Here is a 12,286-nt window from a genome sequence, read left to right as displayed (position 1 = left end):
TTGAAACCAGTAACAATGTTTACGTACCAGCGCAAACAATTCATCAAAAGATTCTGGTTTCACTTTCACTCCTGAACTCCGTAATAACTGTTTTAGGAGTTTAATGTATTGAAATTCTACTGAATGGGAATTCCCCATTACAGTTACTCTACTGTTGCCGAAGGTTTTGCTTACTCTAGCGGACCAATTTCCCCTTCGGTCCCGCGATCACGCGATTACTTACCTTCAGGTCCCTGTTCGGGCGCCAAATGTTGTACTTTATCTTATGACAGGGCCGAAAGTAAGCTCATCACACGAGATGAATTGTGCCGAAGCACAGCAGTAGAGGGCTGCCGCTCGCTCAGGCAAAACAGCGCCGTCTGTCCTGTTGTGGTAGCTTTTATTAAAGCATTATCTAGGTTTACACTTTAAAACTTGTTTTTTTTAACATTTCAGAAGTGCTAAAGCAGCAACCTATGTTTTTATTAATTATACAAGCAATAATTGGCTTTCTTGAGAACCTGCCATGCTTCGTCCTTGAGCGCAAAAGCAGCACAAAGTTCCCACCATTATTTTGATTATACTGAAGTAGCACAAGGACATTTCCTTGCGTTCCCACCACTCTGATTAGACTGAGAACATCTCATGGATCAGTGCCCAAAGCACTCAATGCTTCTTTGCAGGCCCCCGGTTTGCCGGGGGTGGGGGGCGGGGGGGTGCTCAAAGCATTCAGGACTGTTCACAGCTCTGGCTTATTCACATGCCCCCGGTTTGCTGGAGGCGGGGGCTCAAAGCAATCAGGACTGTTTGTAGTTCTGGCTTATTCGCCAGCCCCCAGTTTGTTGGGGGGGGGGCTCATGGGTCATGTCTCCTTTCCATGTCCTCAGTTATTCCACTACAGAGGACGTCTGGTTAATGTATAATGCAGATGCACATTGCCCATTGGGGAGGGCCCAATACGGGTAGGGAGTATGTTACGCTTAAATTTTCTTATCCTGCCTTAAAACATCGGATCTCCTCCAGGGCTATTGTGTCCCATTCTCTCTTCCCGCTGGAGTCACTAGAGCGCCTAGGGACATGTCATGCCTGGCAATGGCCAGAGCTTCTTCCACCAGGGGAGGGCTGGTGCTGCTCTGCAGGCAAACAGGAGGCCCGTGAGGGCGGGTCCAGGCTGGAAAGGTAGCGTTGTGCGGCTCACTGCACCTGACAACGAGAGGACAGGCTGGTGCACCCGACAGAAACCCAGTGGGCTCCTGCTGTACACTCGTCCCGAGACAGGGGTTTCTGGGGAAAGAGGAGGGCCTTGGGTCCGTCATTTCATACAACTCTGGTCTGGAGACCATCAATAAGAGTAAATAAGAAAATTCCTGCTCACACAGGAATGATGAATCAGTCATACACAGACTGAGCACTGACTGTATACCCACTGTCACACAATGAGAGGACAGGCTGACAGTGTAGGTCCCTGGACTCTCCCTCAGCACCTCATATCCCCACAGACCAAGGCGGAGCCTGCAGAGCACAGAGTGGGCGCCGACTGGATATGTGCAGCCTACACCTGTACTGCAGCCTCTCCAGAGTACAGGTGTGCCACTCTACTCTAGGGGCGCAGGAAAGCAGTTGCAATGGAAAAAAATTTGGAAACCGTCCACAGTTAGCTTTCTTGGTTCATCAAAATTTTATTAACAAAACCAGAGTGGGGGAGGCAAAGGTGCGGAGACTCCGCAAGCCCTCCCAGGCACAGAGAACAGAGAGACAGAAGAACAGACAAGGATGTGAGGAAGTTCTGAGGCCCTGTGGTAAGGGCAAACAGGCGGTCAAACGGTGCACGGGCACAGGCAGAAACTCAGGGACCGTGGGAGGAACATGAATGGCAGACCAGACAAATGGGGGCTCCGGGGCCGCTCCCGCCCGTGCTGCAGGGCGGGAGGGCATCTGGACCGCTGGGGCTCAGCGGTCGGCGCTGGAGCGCAGGTCGGTCGTGAGCGGGTCGTGCTGGATGGTTTGGTGCAGCATCAGGGCCAGTAAGCCCGCCCGGTTGGTCATGGCAGTGCGGACATTGCGCTCTTGCTCAAACAGCTCGTCCAGCTTGTACCACTGCCGGGGGAGCAGGGGGAGCCGTGACAAGGGGATCCCCGAGCCACCCCCCCTCCCCCCGCATCCGCCGCCGAGACCTACCACGCGCACGCGCTCCAGGTCCACCTCGGCACGCCGCAGCTTCTCCCAGCAGTAGTGGCGGTTGCACTGGCGCTTGGGCAGGCGGCAGAACTCACCCGTGAGCTCAAAGACGTCACGTACAAGGGGGCACCCGCATACCTCGTCAGCTGGCACCTGCGGGGAGACCGGGGTGGGCGTGAGTGCGGAGCGGCGAGGCCGGGAGGAGGACAGGAGTGGGGGCCGGGGGGTGGGAAGGAAAGGCGAGGTGGGGGGAGTAGGAGGGGATGCAACAGGGAAAGGAGAGGCACGGAGGGCGAGGAGGCAGGGCAAGTGGGGGCTGTGGAAGTGGGCCGGCAGGAAGAAGGGAAGCGGGAGAGGGAGGAAGGAAGTGTGGCCCGGGGGGAAGGGAGGGGGACAGAATGGGGAAAGCTGAGGGAAAAGCTTACTTTGGGGTCCCGTGAGTGCTCGGGGCACAGCACCTGGAGCCGCTTGCAGTATGTCTTGCTCTGAGGATTGTAGACGTCGCAGAAGAGTCGTGTGGCCCTGGGGGTGTGGAGCAGAAAAGGTAGCAGAGAAGGTAGCAGAGGAAGCGGAGGGTGGCGCCCAGGCCCGGCCCCGCTAACCCCCGCAGTGCCCACACTCACCCCTCGATGCGGGTCGGGTACATGGACCCAAAGGACGTCTGGCTTTCGTACTGGAGGGGTGAGCACAAACGGAGGGACTGTGGATGTGCGCCGCGTGCCCTCGCGAGACGGCACCCCCGCCCCCAGGGACCCAGGGATGTCCCCACACCGTCCACCCCCTCAGGCCGACACCCTGACCTTGGCGTAACAGCGCTCCATGTGGCGCAAGGCAACACGTGGGTTGATGGGGTGCCCGCAGGAGACACAGAAGATCTGCAGGTCCGTGTCATCGCTGTCACCCTCATTGCTCTGCACGGGGTAGAGGAGACGATGAGGCCAGGCGGGAGCAGGTACTGGGCCCTGCGCCGCTGCTGCACCCGTGCCCGCTCACCTCCTCGTCCTCGCGCACAGCCTGCTGTTTGGCCCGCAGGATAATGGCCTCGAGCTCGTGGAATCGGCGCTCCATTTCCTGAAGGCGGGTGCGGGCGCTCTGCTGCTCCCGGCGGATGCGTTCGAGCAGCTTCTTGCCGTGCTCCTCAGCAATGCAGGGGCTCTGCTGCCACTGCTGGATGCGCTGGGGGAGGATCTCGTAGATGCGGCTGCAGGGAGGCAGTGAATTGGGTGAGCAAAGAAGGAGGCAAGGCAGTAAGGTGAGCAGTGTGATCCAAGGGCGCAGAGCAGATGGGTGACTCAGTGGTGAAAGGTAAGGAACCAGGTGACTGAAGGGCAGATGGCTGGGCGGACAGACAGACGGATGCGGGAGCAGGTGGATGGCCCGGTGGGTGCTGGGTGACTGAATGGTGACTGACCGGCAGACACACAGGGGGCTCTGGCCATGCCCCACCCTGTACTCCCTGACTCCCCTGAACCCTCCAGCAATGACTCACTTGGCTGCCAACTTCATGCCGCAGTCATCTGAGCAATACTTGGAGCCGGGCTGGGCAGCGCGCACACAGCCAGGGCCCAGGCACTGCGGCAGCAACGCAGGGTCCTTGGCGTCAGCGCGCTCCGGGTGTTTCCATTTGTCCTTGTGCTTCTGCTTCTGCCGATGCCGCTTGTATCTTTCTTCCTTCTGTGGGACAAGATGGGCCAGGGCAGGGCGCAGCTGAAGTCAGCCCCGCACCCCTGTTTCCCCCTGCACCCCAGCCCTTCAGCCCCTGACCTTCGCCCTCCCTCCCCACACCCACTGCACCCTCTCGGTCACCTTCTTCTCAGACTTCTTCTCCCGACGCTTCACATGCTTCACTTTCACCGCCCTCTTCCGCAGCGCAGGGTCCAGGAACGGGGACTCCTCCGTGTCACTCATCCAGGGCTGCAAGTGAGGCACACGCTGATTCGCCTGCTCCACTCGTGACTTCCCTACCACCTGCTCGGTCCCCACGTCAGTATTCCATACCCTCTGCCTCCTCTCTCCTCATCATGGACACTCTCTGCTTCTGTAACCACTACCCTTCCACATGGGACGCTCTGTCTGCTCACCAGGCCATGGTCATCAAAGGCCCCTGCACAGAAGTCCTGGTACAGGTCAGGGTCCAGTGGGAGGTCCTCGTCCGAGAGTGGCTCGGGTGTAGCCGTAGCCTCAGGCAGCTCCTTGACTGCTGCTGCTGCCACTGCCCCCTCGTCCTCGCGGATACGCCCCAGCTTCTGCGACGGCTGTGGCTGCTGCTGGGTGGGCAGTGGCCGGCGAGGCCTTGGCAGGGACTCTGAGGGCATCACCGGCGAGAGCTGCAGGGCAGAATCTCAGGACTGGCCCTGACCGCCCTGCCCGCAGGCCCCGCCCGCCCTGGGGGGCTGGACTCACCGAGGAAGGGAAGTACTTGTACGATTCCTGTGCCGGCAGGAGGAAGGCCCAGGTCAGCCCCAGGTGGATGGAGGGGGCCCTGCCCTAGCCCTTCCCACAAGTGCCCGACTCCACCAACGAGCCCCGCCTCGCCTCCCTAGACACACCAGCGCCCCCCGCCCCCCATCGCCAGGACATGCTCGGCCCTGCTCCAGCTGCGCTGACACGTCTGACCACCTAGGAACGCCTGGCCCTACCCCGTGCATCTGGGGTTGCGGACTCCCCTGCTAGCCCAGCACATCTGGTCACGACCCACTCGTCTGAACCAGCCAGGTCCCTCCCCACCTGTCCGTATGCGATTAGGCCCCACCTCACCCGGCCCACCCATCCTAGCCTCAATCAGCTCTTCCCAGACATCCTGGCCCCCCACCTGACCCTGCCCAGCTCTGCCCATGCTCACCCGGGCCCGAAGCTGGCACTGACGCAGCCGGCACTTCTGCCGGATCTTGTTGGGGCCCCCAAACTTCTTCATGTCTCGGCAGAAGTCACAGTGGCCACAGTCTTCGGTGCGCCGGCAGGCCTCACACTCACCACACATACGGGCTGACCGTTTGATCTGCTGCTGCTGCTGGTGATGCTAGCAAGAGGCGCCCGCAACACAGCTCAGGAACCGAGCAGGGCCTGAGATGGGATCACCTCCCCTAACCCAGCCATCGCGGCCACTCACCTGGCTGGGTGTGGCCACCAGGGGCTGTGGAGAGGATTTGTGGGGCGAAGCAGAGCCCCGAGCAAGCATGGCCCCAACCCCTGTCCCTGACCCCGCCCGGCGCTGCAGGTCCAGATCCGGGGCAGGTCTCTTGCGCCCTCCACCCTCATCCCGGGGCTCACTGCCGTCTCGCTCAGTGCTGTCCCGCTCCCGTGACTTCTTGTGCCGATAGCGGATCTCCAGCTTGGGGTCCTTCTCTGCGGGGCAGAGGGTGGAGCCAGCGTGGGTTGGCACCGGGGGATGTGGATGGCACCAGAACTCTTTCTTCTTCTTCTCTCCTCTTCGGTCCCACCCGCCTGCTCTGTCTCCCTACTCCAGGGCAGAGCTGTCCCTGCCGGTGGAGCTTTCTATCACAGCTCACGATGGAGCCTCCATTCCGGCTTAGCACTGACCAACAATCACTCTGCCCACAGACGCAGATCACTACTCCCCGTGAACCACCCTCCCATTAAGGCTTCTCCTTCTCCTCCCTGGCAGCCCCAGCTGCCTGCCCTGTCCACTCCGGCCCCTCACCTCGGCACTCCCGGCAGTACCACTCCCGGATGGCCTTGGCCATCTTCTCAGTGATCCGGATGCAGTCCCCATGAAACCACTCGTTGCAGTTGTCACAGCCGCTGCGGAGGATGGGGCGAGTGAGGGAGATGTGAGGGGCCAGACCCATCGGCCTCTCCCCACCCGGCCAGGTGTCCATCCCGCCCACCGCTCCGCGGCTCACATCATGAAGCAGTTGATGTCTGGTTTGCGGCAGATGCAGTAGATGGGCGCGTTTTCCCCGTTCTCTGACTTGCTGTCCTCCCCGGCATCTGGAGGCTCTGGGTCTGAAGCGTCCGCCTCCTGTGGGAGCCCCCAACATGGCTCTTTAGAGAACCCCCATCACGATGCCTCATCCCTCCAGTACAGCTCCATCACGGCTCACCACAGACCTCAACAGTCTGCCAATAGACTTCCCACCCTGGCTCCTCATAAATCTCCCCACCATAGTCCCCACAGACCACCCCCCCTCACTCACCACTGACACCCCCTTAGCCTGCTTATAAACCCCCATCACTCTGCCTCTGAACTTCCAATCGCTTTCCCCACTGACACCCCATCACTCTATTCACCCACTGAGCCAGCTGCTGCCCGTTACAGACACCGCCATCACTCACCACATTTTGTCCTCGTCATGGCATCTCACAGACCCCCATCACCGGGTCTCAAGACAGCACGGTTCCCCTCAGATCCTCCGTTACTAACCTCACAGACAACCCCGCCCCCCTAGATCCCCCGATACAGACTCATCACGGCTCACTCCAGACTGCCCAATACAACACTTCGCAAACCCCTCATCACTCCGCACAAAGAACCCCCCATTCGGACCCCCAAGAAACTGCCACTAAACTTCCATTACGGACCCGTATAATGGCTCATCACATAACTCTCAGACGGTTCACACACGAGTAAAAAAATCTGACCAGCAGACCCCCATCATTCTAAGGCTCGAAACAGTCCCCCGCCCCATTCTGCCCACTGACTCCCGTTATGGTTCGCCACAAACCCCCATGCGTCTGCCGATGGACACCACCATTTCCAGCCCCACTGACCTCTACCGCCGACTCCCTCCTGGGACCTCGTACTCACCATCTCTCCGCTCCCAGCGCACCCCTTCTCGAACCCCGCCAGCGACCCGCGAGCCTACACAGTCCCTCAGCGTCGTCCCCGGCCGTTGCAAAAGCGCCCACCAGCACTTCCGGTTTTCGTCGCGCCTCCCAGGCACTACTGCGCAGGCCCAGTGCGTCGGCTCCGCGACAAACAAGTCGGTCGCCCGCCTAGAGCTCCGACAGTCTCTCAGGCGCCGCCATCTTGACTACTGAGACCGTACGGCGGCGAGTCCATACATTCTCAGGAAACATGGCCACGCCTGTATTTCTGGACGCCTCCATCTTGGAGTCTGATTCCGTAAGATGGCGTAGTCCGTACGTTCACTGGCAACACATGGCAGCGTGCTAATCGGCTTCCGAGAGGGCGCCGCCATCTTGGCGGTCGATTCCGGCGCCAGCAGCTGGTACTGCCTAGATGTTCACAGGGAAAGGGGCCCGCTTTAGGAACACTACCTGGATTAAGTCGCTCTCATATCACCGTAAAATCATTTTTCCCTTCTGCATGTACTAATCGGAGCCGGCATACTGTGTGCCTTACGCTGGGAAGGAAAGCAGTCCCTTTGTCATATGCCTCCCACATTACCTCTGATTGAAGAAATCTTTGTATATTGGGGGCTGGGGAAGTCAGGCTTATACCTGATGTGGCCTGAACTTTAGGTAAACTGGAACAGCCTGACTTACGGTCTGTCAAATATATGTTGTACATTTGTTTTAACCATTACAGTAAAGCATGCCCACTCTGACAATAGGGGGAAATGCTTCCCTTCCTATGACACCGATGCTAGTATTCCTTGGAAGATAAAGTTTCCGTCCCAGATGCCAAGGTCATGCTCACTCACTGTGTATCTGATAATTTGTAACTATACATCTCCGTTGAAACCTTGAAGGAATGTACCTCTGTCATGTCTGATATATGTTCTTTGTTCTGACATGGTATAAAACTGCTGAAATGGGCTTCCCTGGTGGCGCAGTGGTTGAGAGCCCGCCTGCCGATGCAGGGGACACGGGCTTGTGCCCCGGTCCGGGAGGCTCCTGCGTGCCGCGGAGCGTCTGCGCACGTGAGCCAAGGCCGCTGAGCCTGCGCATCCGGAGCCTGTGCTCCGCAACGGGAGAGGCCACAATAGTGAGAGGCCTGCGTACCGCAAAAAAAAAAAAAACAAAAAAAACTGCTGAATACCATGCTTCTCTGGAGTGTTTTCTTCCTCGGTGGAGGCTGCACTCCTGGGCCAGTCCTCATCTTGGAGCAAATAAAACTCTCTTATATTCTTTAATATAGATTGTTTATTGATATCTGTGTTGCTACCTCCCACCACTCTTTCCAGCTGTCACACTCCTCCCAGCAGTTCCTTAGCCAGGCCTCGCAAGATGATTCAGCCTCTGGGCCTCTACAGCAGGCATTCATCCATCAGAATTAGTCCAGAGCAACAATCGATGGCCATAAATGATGGTGACCTGACTATCTCTGGTGAGAATGGCTGGACCAAAGTAGACTTTGAAATCAGGGACCACCAGCTTCACCAAGTCTTCCTCTGACCACACACAATGGGTCTGTCACTTGGGGTGCTTAGCCAATGAACACACCAAGAACTTTCAATCAAAGCAGAAGCATTTATTACTTGTTTATTACTAGCAACAAGTAAGGAGACAGGGAGATAGCTCTCAAAGCACTGTGTCAAAAAAAAAAAACAGGGACTAGCCTGCTGGTAAGACTCTGCGCTTCAAATGCAGGGGCCATGGGTTTTATCCCTGGTGGGGGAAATAGGATCCCACATGCCACGCGGTGTGGCAAAAAAAAAAAAAAAAAAAAAAAAAAAAAAATCACTGTGTCCCTGAGGAGTTTTAAGCCTGGGGAAGGCATGATCATGATAATGAGGCAAAGGTTACTCTAGGTTGCCCAAAACTGCAAGTAAGTAGGTGCTTGGTTACTTTTTCTCACTGTGGTATCTTGTTGACTGGAATGCACTGTAACCTTTTTGGAACATCTGGTGTCTGCAGCTTTCTGCAAATTAATGGCTAGCTTCTGCAAAACAAATCACACTTTGGTTTAACCCCATCTCATCCCTACTGCTGCCTAGCTGACACCCACCACTACCGGAGCATAGATTTCCTCAATTCCTGGTGATGTCCCCTTTGGTTCTCTTGTTTCATATGTATTTAGTATTCTCTCCTATAAAGTTAATTTTTAAATTTTTTTTAAAAATTATGTTATGTATAATCAAAAATCTGTACAGATCAGAGAGCTAGACATCTCTTCAGGGTAATGCTCTAACCTGCACAACCATGAAAATCAAGTGGGGTACAAAACTTCAGTACACCTGCCCCCCTCCACACACACACTGGATACGGAAGTTGTGGTCATTATAAATGTCCACATGTCCACGTTCAAAGTCAAAATGACTTTCTTTCAGGTTGAGGAGATGGGTCTGTGCAAAATGAAAATTTTCACCCTTCGCTGAGAGTTTTTCTGGCTTTCTTGGCTCTGGACATAGTAGCAACTTTTTTGCTATTCGTGGTTTAGACTTGATTTTATTTTCACCTTTCCTAAACATTTTTACTCGTGGTCTCTTCCACACTGTCACAGACACCAAGACACAGAGGCTACAATATGGGTTCTGTGACTTCCTCCCCAAAGGCGTTTTTAACCCACTAAACAGAGACCTTCAGATGCAGCATAAGACTTGCCTCATTTTTATTTATTAATGTAGAATTAATCTTAATTGGATTGTAACTTATTTTAATTAATATAATTTAATTTTTAATTTAGTTTTTCATTTAATGTACTAAATTAACTTTAGTATAGTTGAATATGTGTTGGTAAGGTACTTAGATAAATTTATTTTATTACCCTCAATTAATGAATTTTATATAATTCAATTTTATTACAGTTTGATGTAGGAAAATAAGTTTAAGGCAATATAGTTCAAGTTTAACTGAAATTTAATTACTCAAATTAAATTTAATTTAACATAATTGAATTTGGATTTATTAAATTTAATTTGGTTTAAAACAATTTAATATTAATTTAATGTATTAAATTCAATGTCTTGTGTATTTTTTTTTTTTTTTTTTTTGCAGTACACGGGCCTCTCACTGTTGTGGCCTCTCCCGTAGTGGAGCACAGACTCCGGACGCACAGGCTCAGCGGCCATGGCTTACGGGCCCAGCTGCTCCGCGGCATGTGGGATCTTCCCGGACCGGGGCACGAACCCGTGTTCCCTGCATCAGCAGGTGGACTCTCAACCACTGCGCCACCAGGGAAGCCCTTGTGTATTTTTTAATTTCAATTTAATTTTGGTTTAATTTAGTATATCACATTTTATTTCATATGGTTTTATTTAGTTCATTCAATTTAATTTTACATATTTAAATTTTAATTCAAATTCACCTTAATTCATTAAACTAAAATTTTATTATGTAATTAATTACACTGAGTTAACTAATTTTATAGTCAATTACTATATTTTTGAAATATAATTTATTAAATTAAATATGATTTATTTAATTAAGAAAAAACAGTGACAAAACATAAATTACCCAAATCATGAATGCAAAAGAGCCATCAGTACAGATCCTACAGATATTGACTAGAGAATATTATTCACACATTTATACTGACTTAATGTAATATATTTGACTGCTTAGATAAAATGCACAAATTCCTTGTCTTTAGTAAGACAATTTACCAAAATAACACATGAGGAAATAGAAACTTTGAGTAGCCATATAGATACAAAATTATTTGAGTTTCTGATTAAAAACCATCCCACAAAGAAAACTCCAAGTCTGTCGGGAGCCACATAGGAAGTGCCTTTGAGTTACAGCACAGACGAGACCCGTAGTGTCAAGCAAAGTTGATGCTATCGGGTACAAATATGGAGAGGCAAAGTTCTCCTCTGCAAAGCTGATGCTGTCAGACACATATATGGAAAAGCAAAGCTTCCTGAACATAGGGTTTTTTACACTCCCCCTACCCTGTTGAGGCCTCCTGGTGGCTGGTGCCTTGCAATCGGTCTCTCTTGCCCAGTGTTGTAAGCTGGGCCCTCTCTGGAGGAGAAACCTGGGTTCCCGAAGACATGTGACCAGAGCCGGGGCCCCGCCAGTTGGCGAGGGAATCCCAGGGCAGGTGCTGGGCGTGGAGGCCACGGGGGCATAGGCTACCAAGGTGACAGAGAACTAACCTTCTCTGGGGGCACTGCACCTCGCACACCTCACATCTCCCTGCTTGGCCCCGGAGGATGGCTGGTTAGCCAGAGACGGGTAAGATTCCTCAGGGAAGGAACAACCTAAGACAGGCACAGTCGCAGAGGGGCCATCAGGAGAGAACTTGGGGGCCAACAGAGGTGGGGCATAGACCCTCACCCCCCAACTTTGCAGGAGCCTGAACCCTGTCCCCATGGCTGCTTCGCTTCCCACGCCCAGCTCAGATGGGAACCCAGGTAGCAGACAAGAGACCTAGCCAATGGCAACTGCTCTCCCGCCGCAGCAGGGCTTTGTTTCCCATTTCCTCCGTGGACCACAGCTTTCCTCTGTGTGGTAGCAAGGCTTTGCTCTGTGTGGTTCCCCTTGTCTTCCCCTGCCTTTGCCTAAAGTGATTTTGTAGGATTGCTATTGGGGTTGGGAAATATTCCCAGTTCCGATGGAGGGTTTAAGGAAAGATCCCAACTGAGGGAAAAGCCAAGAAGGATTGTAATCACTCCGGCTCCCTTGATGACTACACCTGAGATCCCCACTCCCGGGCCAAGGCATTGGGCTCGGGGAAATACGACAGGAATGTTTTTGTGGCAAGAACCTACTTTACAAAGTAAATTGGATGAGTTATGGCCTCCCTGGGGAGTTAAAGATATACTAGGAAATTCTTGGGTTTGGTGGCGGGGAAGGTTTTTATTACAATGGGTATATGCGAAATTAGATAGGGTAAGCTTTAAGGCAAATATATATAAGCTTTACTGCTCTTTTTATAAGAATAGATATAAGGGACAAATTATATTTTGTAAATATTTTGCAAAGGACCTTGGTGACAGATTTAAGGTACAATGCCCTCCACAAAGACCCCCTAGGGTTAGTACGTTTATAACACCTTGTTTTGATGTTAAAGGTAAAATGTTACGGCCTGAAGGCATTTACAGATTGTAAAAGAGTAATGTGTTTGAGTTTGTGTTTTGTGTAACCAGCTAACTAAACAGAACATACAGGTATAAGAACATTTACTTCTGGGAAGAATAATGGAACCGCAGATAAAGTTCCTGACCTAGATGTGACCAAGATGTACCTAACCACAGGGGATGAAAGAGACTATAGAGATCAGAAGACTACTTGACCATAAAAACCTGTTTAACCTGTT

At 52.9% G+C, this 12,286-nt stretch overlaps 1 protein-coding gene across 3 annotated transcripts; it reads right to left on the bottom strand.

Annotated features, from left to right (window-relative positions):
- Positions 1 to 1,638: 1,638 nt before the first annotated feature.
- CXXC1 (CXXC finger protein 1) lies at positions 1,639 to 7,145 on the bottom strand. Of its 3 annotated transcripts, XM_004266100.3 has the most exons (15): positions 6,926 to 7,145; positions 6,021 to 6,139; positions 5,819 to 5,919; positions 5,267 to 5,502; positions 5,000 to 5,176; positions 4,561 to 4,587; positions 4,239 to 4,484; positions 3,964 to 4,071; positions 3,647 to 3,831; positions 3,151 to 3,358; positions 2,958 to 3,068; positions 2,781 to 2,830; positions 2,583 to 2,679; positions 2,158 to 2,310; positions 1,639 to 2,076 (listed from the first exon to the last, which is right to left on the bottom strand). In XM_004266100.3, exons 1-15 carry the CDS (start codon positions 6,926 to 6,928, stop codon positions 1,930 to 1,932), a joined length of 1,968 nt encoding a protein of 655 aa, XP_004266148.1. In that variant the 5' UTR covers positions 6,929 to 7,145; the 3' UTR covers positions 1,639 to 1,929. The 3 variants fall into 3 exon arrangements, with proteins under 3 accessions (XP_004266148.1, XP_049553829.1, XP_033277318.1); XM_049697872.1 differs by lacking the exon at positions 4,561 to 4,587 and having other exon boundaries at positions 6,926 to 7,084; XM_033421427.2 differs by lacking the exons at positions 5,267 to 5,502; positions 6,926 to 7,145.
- Between the last annotated feature and the right edge of the window lie 5,141 nt (positions 7,146 to 12,286).

Source organism: Orcinus orca, chromosome 15 (assembly GCF_937001465.1).
Source record: "Orcinus orca chromosome 15, mOrcOrc1.1, whole genome shotgun sequence".
NCBI lineage: Eukaryota > Metazoa > Chordata > Mammalia > Artiodactyla > Delphinidae > Orcinus > Orcinus orca.
The sequence above is the reverse complement of the archived record's forward strand: the minus strand, read 5'-3'. Positions and strand labels throughout refer to the sequence as shown.